Below are 20,365 nucleotides of genomic sequence, written 5' to 3'. Positions count from 1 at the left end.
ATCTCACAATATATAAATAGTGCCTGTTTGGGAGGGTAAGAGTTGAAATTGACACCCCGAGAAAACCATTGTCAACCGACGCGAAGCGGAGGTTGACAATGGTTTTTGAGTATTTCAGTATTTCAGTATTTAACATGAAAGTATAATAACCCATTAATGTCAATGTCGAAGAACGTCAATTTCAACACACTCGAAAGTCACTGTTATTTGAAATTAAAATAACAAAATTAATAACGCGTCTGACCACCATTTGCGTTCACGCATGCTTGACAGCGACGCCTCATTGATGCCACTAAAGTGTTCAGAAATGCTTGAGGGATGTTGTTCCAGATGTTGGTTAAAGGCTGGCCTAAATCAGCCAATGTCACTGGCTGATTTGGTAAACGGCGTAAACGTCTTTCCATTTCATCCCAGACGTGCTCGATCAGCGAAAATTCGGGGGAAACAGCTGGCCAAGGCAAGACATCGACATTCTGTTGAACAAACAAGTTCCTGACTACACGTGCAACGTGTGGCCTTGCGTTGTCTTGCTGCAGAGTGATGTGATTTTGATGTCTCTGTATGAAGGGTATCACATGACGCTGAATAATTTCATCTCGATAGCGTACGCCGGTCAGATTTCTATTGACAATTTGTAGAGGGGTCCTTCCACGTGCTGATATTTCACCCCATAACGCTACCTCCACCAAAGCTAGTCTGGCGATACGATGACGTTGAAATAGTACTGGGCGCACTGCTGGACGTCTTGGTCTGATGTTTTGCTCGCGCAGACGATTACGCACAGTTCTTGGACTAATTGGTCGAAGCCCTGGAATGCTACGGGCAGTCAAACTTGCTGTCTGGAAACGATTTCTCAGATGCACAAGTCTAATGTGGTTGTCCTGATTATGTGGTATGTGGGTATATGTCTATACATTAATGCATATAGTTGCAGTTAAAGCAGTATATCTAAAAATATTACATTTGTATTGTTTTTCTCCATTTTTTTTATTCATTTTTCAATTGATGACATGATGATAAAAGGTTTCGATAGAACTGCTTTGAACACACATTGTTTAGTGATTATCAAACTGGAAAAAAATGTTTTGAGGAAAATATGATACATGTTAAAGTAATTAAAAACACCAACAAGCTATAATATAAACATGCATGGACATTTCATTTGCTTATATCAATTGTAAAATCAATTTCAGATATATCAGGCGCAAGTAATTTTCGAAAAAGGTAAAAAAAAAAAGTGTTAACATAAATTTAATTAAAATGGAAATACTAGTGAAATAATTCATGAAAAATGAAAGATGAAAGATAATGTTATCAAGAATAAGACCCACCCCTACTTCACCTCACCCCCACCCACCCCAAAAAAAGATGACAGATAAAACGAAATTACGAAACAAAAATCCCTGCCCGATATATCCGATTCATTTGGCACATGAAAATGAGTGAAAAATAAAGATTGATCAGATGAAAGTCTTACAAATATGATCACAGATATTATTTAAAAGTATTGATGAAAGACTGTGAGGTATCTGTTGATGTTTCTACACTCAAATCAAAAACTGGCCATCCCTGCCTCGACCCGGACTCAACCGTGAGATTACAGGAAGGAGGAGGGGCCCTCAAAGCATTGGTCACCGGAAGTGACAAACATTTCCGGTCCAAAGAAATTGTCCGTGTTCAGAAGAGCGTCACATGACAAGTCCTTCAAGAACGTTTTATTGTCCACAGTTCTTGATGTGATCGCTTGTTTGATTTCCTGGAATTTGATAAAAAAGAGAAAAGGATAAACTTATATAGTTATTTATAGTTAGTTATTATTAAAAGCATCAACCCATGTCAAGATAACATTATTGAGACTGAGCGAATAAGTTACAATTCCCTATTGACAATATTCTATGTTCATAGATACTCTGATAAGAGATAACTTCCTTGAAAACGCAAAAGACGAACCTTTGAGATAGATTCAGTCCTGAGTTCAGCAGATCCCTTTTGGGTCAGTTTTTCGTTGGTGTGTTCGTTATCATCCAAGGTATCAGATTGTGTCTGCTGTCCCCTGGCCAGGATCCTCATGATTCTGGACACGTAAGGCGGGGGACTCACAGGGTTGTTTCTGGTTTTCGGTGGAACTATGATACGTTTGACTGTCTTCTGTTTCAAGTAAAAAAAAATTAACACAATTCTTTTTATAATAATATCGATTTAAAAGCACAGAGAGAGAGAGAGAGAGAGAGAGAGAGAGAGAGAGAGAGAGAGAGAGGTAGTAGTAGTAGTAGTAGTAGTAGTAGTAGTAGTAGTACCTTGCCACCAGTCTGTTCTGTGGATAGTTGTTCACTTGTATGACCATGGTTCTGACCCCTCATCCTTTTCTTTGTTCTGCCACCACTGTCACTTTGCTCTGGGTCTAGCTTTCTTTTTGCAACAACGTTCTTGTAGCCATTGTTTTCAAAGCAACCAACTCCACCAACCTTAGAAAACGTGGTAAATGTTTTATGCATTCTGAACTGTTTAAACTATAAGAGAAAATTATTACTGGACTTCAATTAATGGGCTTTTATAGAAACTTTAATCAACATACCCTTTCTGCTGCTCTGAGAGCCATCAGTCTGGAAAGGGTTTGGTTTGTCTGGGCCTCCATGGGCTTAACGTACATAAGCACGGGTTTGGGAACCAGACTCCATGGCTCCTAAAACACAAAGTCAGTGTTATTTTTCTAAAGAAATAGCCTCAATATAATTATATTCATTTAAATTTAAATATAGAAATAAAAAGTCAATAAAGGAACGAATTGTCATGATTATCTGTACTTACATGCTTGTTTGTTGGCGAATTCTGGGAGAGGTCGCCAGTTGTCACGTGGTTTGTTGTGGCTATACCGATTGGTGGCTGTTTTTTGTCGACATTAGGAGATCTCTGAGATCCTTGCGGGCCTGCCTTGGATTTGTAGTTTTTTCGTCGTCTTTCGGTATTTTTCTTGTTCTTGGAACAAATTTGGTCAGAGGTAATGCCTGCATATTGGCTGAATTGTCCGTTTTGAATACTGTTGTATGATTCTGTGTTGACAATTGACTGAGGGTGTCCATAGAACATGTCTCTTTGAGCATAATGCTGGGGTTGTTCGCGAGGGACCTGAGGAGTGACTGTCTGCAAAGACAACGAGCCCTGATTTTGTGGAACAGTGATTTTCTGTGTAGAAGTTTGGAAATTCTAAAATAAATGATTGTCTATCAGTTTAATTCCTGTTTTCTTCAAATGTAAAATGCAATAAGGATAAACAAATGTTTGAATACGTTGATATTATGATGTACCTGTAGTGTTGGTCTGCTTTCTGCTTGGCAGTAGGGCCAATAGCTGACATTGCTAGGCTTTGTAATTGATCTATGGCTGTGGCGGGCAAGGACCGTGGAACTGATGAACTGCTGAATCTGTTCATCACTCAACACTTGGTTAGCCTAAATATTAAGCAGCAAATTAACTTAAAGCCAATTTCTTCAAAAGATTGTGAATATATATGTGTACATGCATATAGCTGTGAAAATAATTCAAGGTAATTTCAGCAAAAAACAAATTATCATAGAGATGAAGAAGAATTGAAGTACATACAGTACAGAAGAACGACGTATGCCGGACAGATAGGAGAGTGAGAAGAAGAGAAGATAGTTAGGTCTGATTTTATTCACTTACTTCCTACACCAATATTTTTTTTTACATAAGAATAAATCTGAGACCTCCATAAGAGTCCCGGAAGTTAGGGGAGTGGTCAGGAAGCCCATCTCTGGCCTCTCGTAAATAATGGAGGCAGCTTCCGGGGCCAAACACTGCTCATCCATTCTCTTCTGGAATAAAAAGGGCCATCCGTTAATTTATAGAACAGAAAACGTGTATTTTGTCATGTTACTTATGAATTCTGTATGTTTGTTTTCTCTTTTATATAAAAGTTTATTCACATACATATTTTAATTGTGTTGTTATAAACTTTACGATAAACTAAGCGAAACTTTACATCGCATTGTATTTGAAAATTGAATACGTTTATTTTTGTAAATGTGATATATCGATATACAGTAGGCTTATTGTTCATGAAAATTCAACTGTTCTGTGTTCAGATTGGTTATAATTCATTGTGAATTGTCATAAACTACATCGCATTCATTAAACGATAACATAAGTGGCATTCGTACATCTCTTTTTTAAAAATCTTTAATTTGTAAGTATATTTTTACTTCACATTTCTGGCAGTAGAAATGGTTGCTATGCAGCCATTTTGAATGAATAAAAAAAGGATTATTTATAATTTTAAAGCTGATGTACCTTACACAAAATTTTGTAGAAAATGCTAATTAATTTTCAATCAAGTGTTTTATATACTTTGTTATTTGATAAATTATGTATGAATGATATTGATATAAGTTTCTTTCATAAGATAAACCTACATGATGACCTGCACATCTTGTTACTCTGCCAAATCGAATGCTTCACATTCGGGTATTTTAAAACATGATGCCTAGACAACAAAATATGAGATTTTTTACCGTAAAAATGAATAAACTTGAACATTACCCTCTTAGATGAATAGCTATTCATTTCTGTGGCTTTCTAAAGTCTTTCGATACAGTAATCCTCAGAAATATTTCGCTCTGCGAAAAACACGTCTTGCCTCAACTTCTGATGCTGAAACACTGGTGATGTAACCAAAACACAACGCAAGCCTTGGTAATCATGACGTCATCAGTCTAACCATATCCAATGAACGTTTATATGCTAAAAATACAATTCTAAATTTGGAGCACGGAATCTCCCTTTTGAAAAAAAAATATTTTTGAGAAATTTTCTTATTCTGATTATACGTGTACAGGATTCTAATAATCGATCGGAGAAAATAAATCTATTTAATCAATTATATAGGTCTAAAGAATAAAGAGTTTGGCTTCTTAAAGATCTTTCCATTATTTTATAAGATATAAATTCAAAATTCAGCAGTTTTATGAAATGGTTTGGGTGCGTTTATAAACCACGAATACGTGTATATAAATGCGTAAATCCAGAATTGTTTTTCCAAAAGGGATCCTGGGAATATTTGAATTTGCCGTGGGGGGGGGGGGGGGCAGGTATATTTTCGGTAATTTTACTATGTTCATTTAAGAAAAAAATCAAATTTTCCAGTGTGTGTAGGATACCCTCTCGCGACCCTCCCCAACCCTTAGATCCGCGCATGGTATAAAATGATTATATGACCAAGGCTGTGTCCAGGATTTTTTTTTATTTTAGGAGGTGGCTTTCATCTCCCTTTATTTTACATGTAATCATCTTCGCTTGCCAAATGTTTCTAAGTGCTCCTCAATTTTTCCAATGGCAAAATTAACTTAGGATTTAAGCAAAGAGGTAGAGGTAATGACCATGATTTATTAAAGGTGTTTATTGCGTACTTAGTAATAAATACAGGTTTTTTGTATGTATGATACAGATGACATCACACAACTCATATCGGCCTCCGGGGCTGATACAGGTTATCAGCCCTGGGGATGATACGGATCCGTATCACACCTTCTCTGCCTTCTTTTGTTTCGGCATTTGTGCGTGTTTACAAACGAAAAATTAAACATTTGTTACAGTCGACATTTAAAACTACAAATGCTAGCAAATGTTTTGGAGCAGTTAATTTGAAAACCTGGGGAAATTCTGGCCCTGTAACTACAAGTTTGGTTAAACAATAAGATCTGATATTTTAATTTAATACATGTACAGACTACTTTCAATTGATATTTAGAATCAATTTGTTCAAGTTGATGTTTAAAAAAAATTGATTTGATTTGATTTGAACATATTTTATTGTATACATATATATATAAGATACATATACAAATGCTTCGGACACAAGTTCTGACAACTTACTAGGTCTTTATCATATTTTTATAACAAAGCATGTAATAAATATAATAATAGATGCCTTTTTCCCATATCACAGCCAGTATCAGCCCGAGACTCCAATCTCAGCCCGAGGGCCGAAGGTTATGTTTTACTCTCTATATATTTCATGATACAATTATATATTTCGACAAAATCTCATATTGTTTCATTATATATATTACAGTGTTGTATTGTATCATATGATATATCATGTGGCACAATATTGTATAGTATCATATGAAGTAACATCAAATTTTTTTATTACTGTATTGATTAAAATTGTTTCTTACAATATATACCGTATGAAATTAACGTTTGATTATCAAACAATATTTTAACATATGATACATGTACGAGGGTTGTTAGAAAAGTTCGCGGACAAGTTCGATTGTGAACGGACTATTCGCATGATACCAGCGAGACTTGTTATATTTAATCTTGATGTATTTTCTAAGAAATATGTAAAGATTTCTTTATTTTAAATGCACCTTAAAAAATATACAGATTAATTACTTTGATAAGATATGCTTCACGGAGAATGTCAGTTTTTAATTGTTTTATACTTTGCACGCATTTTTCCTTATTAAGAAAATGTACAGTTTAAGCGCATAAAAATAAAGGATATTTCATATAATATCACAATAAGTTATGAAGGTCATTTGGTAAAAGTTTCAATTAAATTGAAGGATTTCTGTTCGTTTTATCGCCAAATATGGACGGCCAACGCTAGAAAAACGAGTCAAAAACGTTAACGTAAATGGACACCTTGGAGTACCGGGTCGTCATTAAATTTTGTGTGCACACAGAAAAATATCCGATGGAGACCAAAAGTTTCATAGATGCTGCTATTTTTATAGGACGAAGGTTTGCAACTGGAGCCACAATTCGAATTGAAGGTTTGAAAATGAGAATACTGATGTATTGAGCTCTTGCAGCACCCCGACCCCCATACAGCCCGGATCTTGCACCTATGGATTTCGCTTTATTTCCTTATCTGAAGTCGAGACTGCGTGGACAGAGATTTTCGGACCTAAATGATCTACGATATGAAACAAAAGACATTATAAAAAATTGACAAATAATGGTATGAACATGCGTTTTATAAATGGGTTAATAGCATGAAAAGTGTGTGAACTAAAATGTGTTTAAGAGTGACAGTTTTAAATTGCCTTTCAGTAGTCTGACGTCGTGGAAATATGAAATGGTGCTCCATAAATCCAATTCATGCAAAATGAAAATCGCTGTATCTTTTGAAAACAACTTCAAAATCATATGATTTTTTGCATACTTTTTTAAATTGGTAGTCATTCAATAAAACATACGTCATCCTACAAAGTACACATTAATTTTGCCGTTAATCACTTTGTCCGCGAACTTTTCTAACAACCCTCGTTTATGATATTGTGTCAATTACACTACAATACTATTAACTATAATTTTCATATAATATGATAAAGGTGTGCTCATATAGTGATGCCCCGTCTCGGTGAGATTTGTAATCTGTGATTACCTATGTTTATTTTAAATGAAAGTATAAATAGTTCGACCGAACCCTGCACATTTTTTTTCAAAGTGCGTAAATATCAACGCACTTTGAAAAAAATTAAAGTGCGTTGACTTGATCCCAAAAAATAACACACTTTTTTAAAAAAAAATTAAAAGTGTGTAATTTTTCAATTAAAGTGCATTGTAACATGGCTGATATATAAAGAAGACATTTTAAATAAACTTTTTCTCTGATTTTTTTTCCAGATAACTGCGCTAGCTTCCTAACCTTTTTAAAAAAATAAGCTTGTAACGATATGATAATAACTTTAAGAAAAAACCATAATAGGGACCTGATGTTTATATATTCCTATAAACTTGGCCCCTATAACCCATTTAGTGTTATTTTAGGTTTTTTACTTGAATGGATTTTTTGAAAATAGAACCATTTTAACAAGAGCTTGGACTTTGAGTAGTTGCCGCAAACAGCAGTGTGACGTAGGCTTGTCTATTTCATTGAAGGCCACTCTGCCATTGCTCTTTGAAATCAACAAGATTTGTCTGGCTTTTGAGCAAAGACTACGCAATCGGTGTATATTTCACATGAAACCAGTGTCATGTTTTACTTGTTTTGACACAAGAAATAGATAGTTACGTTCTACTGAAAGTCCAAGGTCTTGTTAAAATGGTTCTATGTGTATTTGCTGTATTCTTACAGCTTCTTCGACTCTTTTTATGAAGGTTGGATTGGATCTAGCCTCCCGCGCTCTCCAAGCTTGAACATTTTAGAACAGACTTTAACAATAATTATAAAGCCTGGTCTCATGAAACGTCATTCAATAATATATTTCCAAAACAGTTCAATGTCTTTTAATTCATAAACATAATAAAATTATAACAGCACATAAAATAGTTCCCATATACAATGAAAGACATTAAGGATCATATTTGGCACTAAGAAGAAAGGCAGGTCAAACATAGGTCCTCATGCAGGATTTGGTTGTACATCTGAATCTTGATTTTTACCATTTTGTTTACCGTGACAGCAGAAAATCCATTTAACCAATGCCTTTACAGAACCCGTATTACCCTCAGGTCCAAGGACTAACATCAAGGAAGTGAATGCAAACATAGAAAATAACATAGATGCACACACTGTGATCATAACAAATATACCAAATTGGTAGATAAACTGAATTTGGGCCCCCAGCATAAACAGAGCAGCCCCAAAGGTTGTAAAAGCGCCCGAGAGGACGGAGAGGCCCATCTTCTCCAGCATGTTGCGCGTCTTGTCTTGGCGTCTGATGTATGGAGACACGTTGTAGGCCTCGGCGAGATGGACCACGTAATCCACTGCCAGTCCGACCACCATACACAGGTTGAGCGATTCCAGGACCTACAACAACAGAGGCACCATATCTAACTGATGTGACTTGTAGGCAGGTGAAAACTGGGGAGGGCGGATAGTGTGTCATATATTATAAACTTTCCTATACTTAATTGAGAAAAAATTCTTCGGAACCGTTGTATTCTTGTATTTATATTGTTATATACTTAAATATTAAGTCGGACTTTTTCAGATTATCATAAAGAATTGTCGACTTTCAGCACATGTTTTTACTGTAAGTTTGTATACATTTAACTTTCGACAAATGAGACTTTATTATATCTGCATAAATGACCATCAATACCCATGAAAAGGTCAAATATTAATCAAATTTGATTATTTTGGAACCAAGAAATACGGTTGCTTTTGACTTCCATGTTTCTTTAAATAAATTAGTAATATTAATATCTCAGTCCTATCTGATATATTTTATTTCTTTAAAAAAACATCTGATATGAATATTTGTTTGGACTGGAGACTGGGTTTTTAAGGGTTCGTCACAGCAAGCGAGTCCCCCGACTTATCAACGTTAACTAGATTAGTCATATTGCAGATTTTATTTAAAAAAATAAAATATGTCAAATGGACAATGTGTTCATACATGTATTTAATATCAGTAATACATGATAATAGAGAAACATCTATTGTAGTATACATATATAAGGGGGCATGAAGAAGCAAGTCTTGTTCTTTTTTTGACCTACAAATGTATCAAGATTTTCTAACCAACCCTAACGAAAAAATTATGTAAGCTCTTAATATATTTTAATTCCATACTTAAAGGCATTGGTGTCATGAAAAACAGAAAGTTGGTGTTAGCTTAATCTTCAACACGTACCCCCAATTTCCAGCCCAGGAGTGGTATAGATCCCACGACACACACCGTCACCATGACAATCACGGTCCATGCTATGAACCCGATGATGATGTTCATGGTTGTAAGGACGAGGACAGGCAGGGCCACGGACAGCCCAATAATGATCCCCATCACAGCCGACTCGGAGAGTACCTGGAATTAAAGGACTATAGCAGTTACACAGCTCTTTACCCTAGAGGATTTCATCTAGATTTTAATTAAGTATATAAATGGAAACAAATCATGCTAACGCCTCTATTTGAAATGACAATGTCTAATCGTATAGAAACGATGGTAACTGGTTGTAAAATCAGTACATATGCATGTAATCGGTTATTAGTCTCGTTCAACCAGACACTCGGCTGTCTCCGTAAATCTCCGACGAGCTCGTCGGAGATTTACGGAGACAGCCGAGCGTTTGGATGAACGGGACTAATTATAATCGGTTATTTTATCTTTGATCTTTTTCACTCTGCTCACCTCCTGTACTCGTATCCAATGCCAAGTGTTCCTAGTGCACTGGAAGCCATTCCCCAAGGAAGCTGGCATTTTTTCTTTCTAATGAAATAAAAACAATGAGATCTGAATAGTAAAAAACTTTGTGTGCCAGGTAGGTTAACGGCAGATTACCATATTGTCTTTTACTAATTAGCAATTTTTAATTGTCAACGAGTCCATGACTAATTTGTCATAGACTCATTGACAGTTGAAAAATTGTTTATTAGTTAAAGACAATATTAACACATTTTAACATTAAAAATACAACACATATTGCTTAAAAGAAGATTGCTTTAATGGAAAGTTATTATAGAGTTGGTTATGTTTCAACATCAATCGCTTACCGCATCGACCATCAGTTGTTCCCAAGCCTGGTACACTGGCTTGCCCTCAGCCAAGCCCAGGGTGAAGACGCTAACTGTCAAGTTGACCTGGATACCGAAATATCTTATTTTGGTACCATAAAACAACCCTGCGCGTTTTCGTGTAAAATAAAGAAGAATGATTTTAGTGTTTTGAAAACATATTGGTCAACCAAATACACATAATAAGCATTACTCGTTTGACAGTTCCGTGAAAAGAAAATTGTACTATATACGTTTTACAATTTCACTATATATAATATATTCTGTACCTAAATGCGTGTTCTGTGCGATAGTTGTTTCTCCTCTGACGTATTGCTCGCCAATAAGGTGGTTGTACAGAAAGTAGTCTTCGTGAATTGTGCCTGTATATCTGTTGGTTATCCAGTACCCAAGTCCAATCTATATACAACAAAGACCAATGATTTATTTAGGAGAAATATGAAAAGTTGCACGATGATAAATACATGTATAATCATCTTCGTTAACCAAAGTTGCCGAACAGTTCTTTTCTCGTATTGTCATCGTTGACAGAGTTGAAATGACTTGGGGGATTGTCGAATAGACAACAAGGCTCGAAAACTTTAGATCACACAGTGAGATCATTTCTGTTTGTTGGGCGTATTAACCGATCCCTCGGACATAAATGCATTTGTAATACTTTCATGTTAAATACTGAAATCTGATTGGTTAAGACGCAGTTAATAATATTTATTGTTATACTTTCATGTTAAATACTGAAATCTCATTGGTTAAGACGCAGCTAATAATATTTTCTATTACCCTCAGCGTTAGCAACGCACTTGGCAACGGGTAACATTAAAAAATGTTACATGCGCGAAAATTATGCGCGTACAGTTCGCTGTAGAATTCACGTTATTCCTATATAAAAGCAGTAAAATTTTCTTAAAAATTTTTAAAAAGACATTCAGTATAACAAAATAAATAGTGCCTGTTTGGGAGGATAACAGTTGAAATTGACAATTTCAACAATTTCAATTTCAACTGTTACCCTCCCAAACAGGCACTATTTATATAATGTCAGCTGCTGATCAAAAAATCTTATGAATGCTTATTATATTCCATGTGAATTAAATTGATATGTTAGCATTTTCAAAAAATATCAATGGTTGTAGTTTGAATATTGTGAACCGGCCAGCCTCCATAGCATACTATTTACATCCACCGAGTATGATTCCCTCTTATACTTACAGTTAATTCATAGCTCTATAGAAACAGCCAGACTGAAATCAGCACGCCCCGTTTATCGATTGGTCAAAATCTACAGCAACTGAAACTGACAGAACTGAAATCTACATGCCACATTTATCGATTGGTCGAAACCTACAGCGACCTAAGAAAAATCACGGACTGCACGAAATAATCATGAAGATGTCAGATTCAATTCCCGATAGGAGACGATTTGGCTGGTTCTTTAAGCTAACATACTGATGTACATTAACAGTAATTTGGTGAATTTTACTGACTTTTTACAATCAATTAAATGATTTATTAAAAGAAAGATGTAAATATAAACAATAAAATGCTTTCTTTGATGATTTATACGGGTAATGAAGGTAGCGATATCGATCATTGCAGAAAAAAATTACATAACCCACGTTACAGGTTTAAATATTTATTTTTTTTCTGCAATGTCGCCACCTTCATATCCCGCATGAATCACCAAAAAAAAACCCATTTCATTGTTTAAATAATATCTTTCAGTGATTTAAAATAAATGTCATAATCACAACATGAAAAAAGTACGAGAAATAATATTATATGACAAAGGTCCCTCTGTGGACTTACCTCAAGCCATCTATTGAAATGAGCCGGAAGAGTGTTTGGGTGTTTGTAGATATTTTTGTTGGAAATCATGAATTTTGTCATGTTTCCGCGATCCATTGGAACGTTGACATCAAGATCTGGTGGATACCCTTGTCTGTTATTTGTAACATCTTCCTGTCGAATAAATAATAAAAGGAAATCGTATACAACCACCCAGGAATCAAAAGTCTTGTGAAATAGCTAAACTCTGTCCCAAGATATCCTCAATTCGCAATTTGCTTAATTACTCGATATTTATAATATCTCGGGATTCAAATGATGTTCATTCAAAAGTAAGATTTCTCATATGAAAGACCCCCTTTAGCTTATCAGCTTTCCACATAAAACGGCTAAAAATGTTATGCCTACGAGGATTTTGTATTGCAGCAGACCCGGATGATAAGGTTGAAAAATTGCAAGAGGTATTCCGAGTGACTTCCGAATAGAGAAAAGATGAAAACATTCCCCATTATAAAACTCCGTGAAAAATCTGTTTTCGTTCCTGTGATTTTTTCCGAGTGAAAAATGATAATGTGTCAATGAAGATATCTTGGAAATTTTCCCTTTCATTGGTTTCAATTGCACTTTTTTCACAGGTATGTGTATTTTTATTAAAAATCGGCCAAATGCGCTGCATAAATATCTTGGGGACAGATTTTAATTGGTTTATCATCTTACTATAATAATTATATCTTTTACCTGAAGGAATCGCTCCATGGCTGTCAGATAGCAACTGACTTCCGGTTTATTAGTTAACGAATTTCTTCTTATTTTCAGTCGTTGTATTTCAGAATCGCTGGCATTTTCCAATCGTCGACACAAATTCTATTCAACAGGAAATAAGACAACAGATGATCATTGGTTATATGAACTTTTAGGTAGAGGACTTTCTCATAGAGAAATTATTAATGGTGATTAAGGGGGATGGATAGCCTTTGCCATTTTTAAACTACTGTTGTAAATCGATCTCCTGAGAAGAAGAACGTTGAATAAAGACATACAGATATATATGTAGATGATTTTGCACGTATGATCTACGTAAAGTTGTCGAATTCCTTTTTGTCGTATTCACTGGAATGAAAAAGTTATCATGCAGGCACGTAGCATCGTTTTTGAAAGGGGGGGGGGGGGGGGCAGACATCCAAAAAATCTTGACAAGCAAAAAAAACGGGTCCAAATTCCTTCAAATCCTAATCCGGGGGGGGGGGGGGGGGAGGAGGGGGCTGATGATACGTGCCTGTCATGGAATAATTTTCATAAAAATAAAACATAATCATTTTCATATTAAATTCCATATTCTATTGATCATAAGAAGATATGCATATGAACTACTTAAAAATTGTTTCATAAAAATATGCCTGCTTTAAATGTTTTGAATTAAAACTAATTCTGATTTGCTTTACAATACGAATGAATCATTGTTTTAAAAGGGTGCAAGAGTGTTGTCTAAAAGATTTATTCCTATATATTTACATTTTTGACTGTCTTTGTCTGTGATAACATCACGAATCAATTTTGAACCCTAAAACTCAGTAACGTCATAAATCATGAGTGACACAAAATAACCGAAAAACGGTATTGGCTTCGCCGGGTAGTAAAACATAGCATGTGCTACATAAAAAAATAGTGGTTTTAAAAAAATGTTGTTTTAAAGTGTAGAAATTGGAAATAATCCTAAATTAAAATTGAAAGAAGAATGTTCTGTTTTTCTGCTTTTGGTGTTTGGGGATTTTTATTTTGAGAATTCAACAAAAAAAAAAGTATTTGTTTACAAATAGTTGAAATAGTTGAACTCTATAAGAGTCGCAGGGAATCAAATTTCATGCAAAATTAATTTCATGAAATCTTTTCATGATTTTCATTTTAATGAAGTTTATGTGAGATAAAGTAGTTACATAAATTGCCATTTGTGCTTCTGGTGAGGAAGAATTAAAGGACTGGTCCCAAACCATTGTTCCACTGCAGAAATCCGAGGACTTCCGACTGCACGGAGAGGTGTCCTTCTCCATCATCCCCCACACCAGATACACACTGGTGTATTCTTCTTCAAAGTTTCTTTGGAACGAGTAATAATGATGGAAGGATGCTTTGCCGTGATTGTGAGATGATCGGAAAATCTGAACCTGTAAAAGGAAAAGATGTATACACGTATGTTATTGTTGAAAAACAATATCATATTATTAATTTATTTTTTGTACATTAATTAAATCTTGTAGGCATGCAGTGACTTGCACGTGTAGCAGATGTGCAACAGTGAGTAGCTACAAATAAGTAAACCGGCGCGCAGTGTTGGGGAGGGGGGGGGGGGATTTGCCCCCTCCCCTTTTTCTGGAAGCAGATAGGAATTTTAAAGGACTCCCCTCCCCCCACCCCCCACCCCCCGATTCGAATTATGGGGAAACTTAACATTATTATATTTTACAAATTATCACATTTTTAATTGTCAATGAGTCTATGACTAATTAATTAGTCATGAACTCACTGACAATTAAAAATTGTTAATTTGTAAAAGACATTATTATAGAAACTTGTGATACTATATACATGCACTAATCCCCCCTACGTGATTAGTATTCTTGGATTTATTTGTTATGATTTTGGGTACGTTTGCCCCCCCCCCCCCCCAACTTTCAACAACTATAATACGAGCCCAATAAGTTTTTAAATGATGTTAAATGTTAAATTTACACCGGTTCGTAATCTGTATATAAAGGAGAATCTAGATTGTACTTTTATACACATACTTGCTTGCTGTCAGGTTCCAAATTGGTTGCACTATAGATCAAGAAGGCCGACATCCCCAAGAACAAGACCAGTAAAACTAGTCGCACTATTCGAAGGGAAAGGAACGAATAGAACCCGTGACGAAGGAACCGAACAACCAGCATTCGTTCCTCAAATTCTTTTCGCGTGGTGTTTGTTTTGTCAGTGGATTGTTTTGGTTTAAAATTCTTTTCAGTATTAAAAGTATCGGAGAATTGTAAATGATCTAAATTCCTTATTTGAGAAATTGGCGGTAATTTCGGGAACAGACGACTGGAATCCTCTTTGGCCGTCTGTCGCGGAGAGCACAAAAACGATACAGATGAATTAGATGGCGTCGTTTTTTCTGAATCTTTTCCTCGCAAGTTTTCGCTTTTCTTGCACATGTCTAGCTTGCATTTGATACCTTTCAAACAGTGAACTTTTTTACTTATCCAATCATAACACTTTGTGGTTTTAGGTCTTATTTTCTGTGAATATAAAACGATAGCCGTTGGAAAGTAGACTAGGTCACATATATAGTTAACACCAACCAAAATGCCGGTGAACAGACCAAAAGATGCCACCGGCAGCAATGGAGACATGCCGCTGACAAGAAATGCTGCCATTGTTGTGACTGAGGTGACAAAAGTAGTTTTGGCGGCCCTGTAGTAACAGTCAGTCAGACGGTGAGCTAAACTTGGATAGTTGACGTCATCAGTAAGGCGCCAGCAGTCATAGAATACAAACACGTCGTCTGCACCGATTCCAAGGATAATGAACATCGAAATAATGTGAAAAAATCCAAAGTATTCATAGCTGAAGATATATCGATAAACTAAATTGGCCAGTAGAAAGCTTGTTAATATACTGAAAATCCCGAACGTTGTTATAAAGAACGACTTTGTTTGAATCCACATAACAAGGAATATGAAGAGAAAACTTCCAATTGCAAATAACATGTCGTCAAAGGCCTGCTGAGTAACGTCGCTGTCAAATATCATTTTACTGGTGTAGTATAAATGCATTCTATCTCCAATAATATTATCTCGTATGCTCTCCACGTGTGGCTTAACTTCATTTATTAAGAAGTTGTTGATTCGAGAGTTACTGTTGCTGCCCAACAAAGGATATCCCATGATTAAAAATATCCTCGTCATAGAGGAATCACTTCCGGACTGACAGGGATCATATCCTTTGGGAAACAGATACTCCACAAATTCCTTTGTTTCCGTGAATTTCTTTGCATTACATAAAACGTCTGTTGGATGATCGAAATTTGGATTATAGAAACTTGAATCAACACTTTTATACGTTCCATCAAACAGCCGAATAATCGACCAAGGCTTCACACACTCATATAACTCATCTCTTTGGCAGTATGTAGACTTGTAATCTTTGAAATTAAACAGCAGATTTTCTATTTGTTGAATTAGGTAAAGATTATTTTTACTAAATATGCTTCCATCGTCGACCTCTAAAATGACTTCTAAAATGTCCTTGACCTGTCCTCCCACCCAAGTAGGGTAGTAGATGCCGTACACGGGTCGTGTGATCCTCATAGAGAAGGCGTCCCGGCTCCGCCACGCCAAATCTCGCTTTCTGCTGCTGTCATCGTACAAGACCAAGGGTAACTTTTTGAAATCGGTTGGAAACACGTTGTCCCCGGTCACAACCAAGGAAACAGTAGCCACAATTGCAAACACGTGTAGAGTCGACGACAGCACTGGAAAACATGATAAAGGCTGGTAAAAATGTAGAGTGTATTGCGGTACATGCTTTTTAATCAACAAAAAAAGAAATAAACATGACAAAGACATAACTTATATTCTTTAACATTGAGGGGTTTTTTTTCAGATAGAAGAATGTTCTGAACACTTGCCCGCATTTAGTATGACTCCTCCCCAACTTTAAAATCCCTTTCTTTTTATCAAATTTAACCGTATTGTTTGACAGAAAAAGAAAGTTTTGAAGAAGCACGTATATACCACCCCCCCCCCTTCCCAAACCTAGGATATTCAAAACACCTTAAGTAACGAGGAAGTCATTCGAAATCGTCCTATTAATTTCATATGAAAGCTAAAGTTTGTGGAAATGATCAATCGTCCAAAAAAAGAACAAAATGTAAAAATGTCGGGTGTGCATCACTATGTTACTTAAAAATGTGTTTATTGTATTCAATTAGACAGATTTAGAAAACTTAAAAACTGCAACACCGCGTCGTTTAAGTACAGGTGCGACTGTACAATGTAGTTACCCCCCACCCACTTACACACTGCGTGAGCCTCTATCTATTAATTAGTACTTGATCCAATTACCGAGTTGTTATAAATATTAAGTTATAAATAAAGCTAATTATAATTAATGTTACAATTTGAGATATATTAACTTATTAATTCCAAATATTATACTCATTCATTAGAACAAGTAAACGAAACATACGGATGACGGAGTTATATATATTCATTAATTAGTAAGTATAACACAGTCAATTGCAAAAACGTGGATTTTATAACAAAAATATTTTAAAAAGTCCAACTTCAATCACAGCTTATTATTTTTGGGACCTGTGCCCCCCCCCCCCCTCCCCCTCCCCAACCCCCTTGAATTTACCAGGAAGCCATGTCAAATAAAATACACGCACCCAATTACTTATTTTAAAGAAACAAAACATATATGAACTATCAAATAAGTATTTCGGGTATATAATAGGTATAGCAATTTATCGGACACATGTATTATCAAAACAAACGAAACATGAAATAATCAATAAAGTACTAGTATGCCCTGTTGAACAGCGATATTTTGAAATACAATGACACTAAAAGTTATCGTTTCATGTTCCAGTTTAACTAGACAGAAGTAACCTTTATACTCCATTCTATAGACATATTACACATGATTTGTTTGGCATACTTACAAAAGGCTAGTATTGGAAACTTGACAATAAATCTACAGTAAATGAACGGACTGCCTCTCCCCAGCGCTTCCCCGGTCTCACTTAACGCCCTGTGTTTTCTGTTCTCTGTTGCCGAAGATGAATCGTTTGGTATTCCAACCTTAGACGACAATTGTTTCAGATATCTCTTCTTTTTTCTCTTTCTGTTGGGCTTTGGTTCAGCCTGCGAGTACTGTCTGTTCCGACACTTTGACTGAGAGACAGTACAGTTACATGGAACTTCAAATTCCGTATTTTGACAACCATTCTCACAATTTCTCACTATTGGTTCTTTGTCTTTGGCTTGTGTCGCATCTGTTGAATGATTCTCATATTGGCTTCCGATTTCCGTCTGTGACATTCTACCATACATGTAGTTCTGTTGTATACACAGACAGAAGTCTGGTCTTTTTTTACCTTGTTTTGAATCAAGTTCTTTTCGTCTTAAAGGGTACCTGCAGTGCCGGTCAATTTTTTATATAATGGAGATCTATGTGTAAAAACATCATCCTGAAAATTTTACAGCGATCGCATAAGTAGTTTTCGAGATATTTGGGGAAAACCCGATTTCACACCTGAACGAGTTTTGAATCAAGCCGATTTGGCGCGAGATGAACTGTGACGTCACGGGGTCAACGCCGCTGTATGAGAAACAGGAATATCATATGAAAACCGTTCGTTTTCTTGCATTGTTTTATCGATATATGAACAATTTTTTCTGTTATTTTATTTCCTTATCAACCCTGGATGACTAATTATACTGTCGTTTGAGTTTAACCCGTATTTTATCGAACAAAAATGCCGAATTCGGACAATTGTTTGCTTCATGAATTTCGTCACATGTGTAACACATTTTACATATAAATGCACTCCATATGTAGCAAAATGACAATTAATCAAAGCATTATTGTTATAAGAATCATATTTTGTTAATATTGTCATTCTTTCGAATGATTTCTCAGTGACATTATTAACTGATTAATAATATTGATAATACATAATGATATTTCGTAAAAGGTAACTCGGGGTCTATTCCTCGTATAAGGCATAACATTACAAATGATGTCGCCCGATTATTCAATAATATTGATATCGGACCAATAACAATCAAAATAGTATGCATTCTTTAACAAACAAACACGGGATTATAAACGGATCAAGGCGAAAGTCCAAGATGGCTGCATGCATGATTATGTCTGTCTCGTATTCTTTTAAAAATACGATAATGAAATTTAATTTTACATTTATTTACATCCTTTGTCAAAATGTTCCAGTTTATTTAGATTTCATAATGATTCGTTGTCAGTATTACAATTTAAGCTATACGGAGTTATAAAGCGTTTAATTGCTGACCATAGCGCTCGAAAGAAAGTTGCACTTTATTAAATAAGAAATTATAAATCCAAAATAATTACTTGATCACATAAAAAAGGCTTCAATTGCAGAATTGTAAATTTTTGTCATTATTTAAGTGATAAGATAAGTAACAATAAGGCATTTTCTTCGAACATTAGTTTTACTATTTAATAGTATCATGCATGATTCTTTATTCACTGATTGACGGACTATACACATGTTTTAGCTGACGAATGCTTGATTTTACACAGTGTAATTTATTTTTCTGTTTTTATCTTTAACAATTGAGAAGCTAATTATACACAATTCAATTTACCAGTCTAGAGGTGTGAAACCCTCTCTTTGTTCACCAGACTCGTGTACCTTGTGTATACATACCCCAGATACACGTGTGTCTGGAGCAGTGGCTTCGTTAGTTTACCTGTTTACCTGTGTCATTATCTCGGATCACTCGTGTGTGAAAGGATATTATGTAATCAATAAAATGAATAATGAACATAAATTTGCCCATGTAAGCGTTTTAAGATATCGTATTCATCGGTAAAAAGGCGACGAGAATAACAAATTTTAAAATCCTTTAAAAAGAAATCTGATTGTAATAAAATAATAACAGATACAAATTTCTAGATCTACAATACTTAAATTAACAAGATACGTCAAAACATCAGACCTATATCAATCATTTTGGCTGAAAAATCGAATTTAATTTGTATAGCTTTGTAAGGAAATTTCCCTCGTGTTGACCCCGTGACGTCACTTCCGCTGAAGCCTCGTTATCGCCTAATTCTGTTTTCTCTTGATTAGATTTCCCAAAGCAGGTAAAAATAGCCACTTTGAAGAGGCGTAACTCCGTTATTTTTGCACCGATTTCGATGCGTATTTTTGCATTAAATTTTGGTAAATAAACTCTTTAACATATGTTTCACATCGGCTGGGCTGCAGGTACCCTTTAAAGTTGAAAACGCCGTTTCAAAACGCGTTAAAACATGTATGGCATTTAAATGTATTGA

General features: G+C 35.4%; 1 protein-coding gene and 1 pseudogene across 1 annotated transcript; both read right to left on the bottom strand.

Moving 5' to 3' along the window:
- Positions 1-1,565: 1,565 nt before the first annotated feature.
- On the bottom strand, positions 1,566-5,568 carry LOC128176833 (uncharacterized; annotated as a pseudogene).
- A 2,675-nt stretch (positions 5,569-8,243) lies between these two features.
- On the bottom strand, positions 8,244-18,443 carry LOC128175623 (uncharacterized). Its single transcript, XM_052841397.1, has 10 exons — positions 17,982-18,443; positions 15,064-16,787; positions 14,215-14,442; positions 13,019-13,144; positions 12,302-12,454; positions 10,765-10,894; positions 10,475-10,602; positions 10,113-10,190; positions 9,615-9,785; positions 8,244-8,785 (listed from the first exon to the last, which is right to left on the bottom strand). Exons 1-10 carry the CDS (start codon positions 18,370-18,372, stop codon positions 8,375-8,377), a joined length of 3,540 nt encoding a protein of 1,179 aa, XP_052697357.1. The 5' UTR covers positions 18,373-18,443; the 3' UTR covers positions 8,244-8,374.
- Between the last annotated feature and the right edge of the window lie 1,922 nt (positions 18,444-20,365).

Source organism: Crassostrea angulata, chromosome 3, assembly GCF_025612915.1.
Source record: "Crassostrea angulata isolate pt1a10 chromosome 3, ASM2561291v2, whole genome shotgun sequence".
In the NCBI taxonomy this organism is placed as follows: domain Eukaryota; kingdom Metazoa; phylum Mollusca; class Bivalvia; order Ostreida; family Ostreidae; genus Magallana; species Magallana angulata.
The sequence above is the reverse complement of the archived record's forward strand: the minus strand, read 5'-3'. Positions and strand labels throughout refer to the sequence as shown.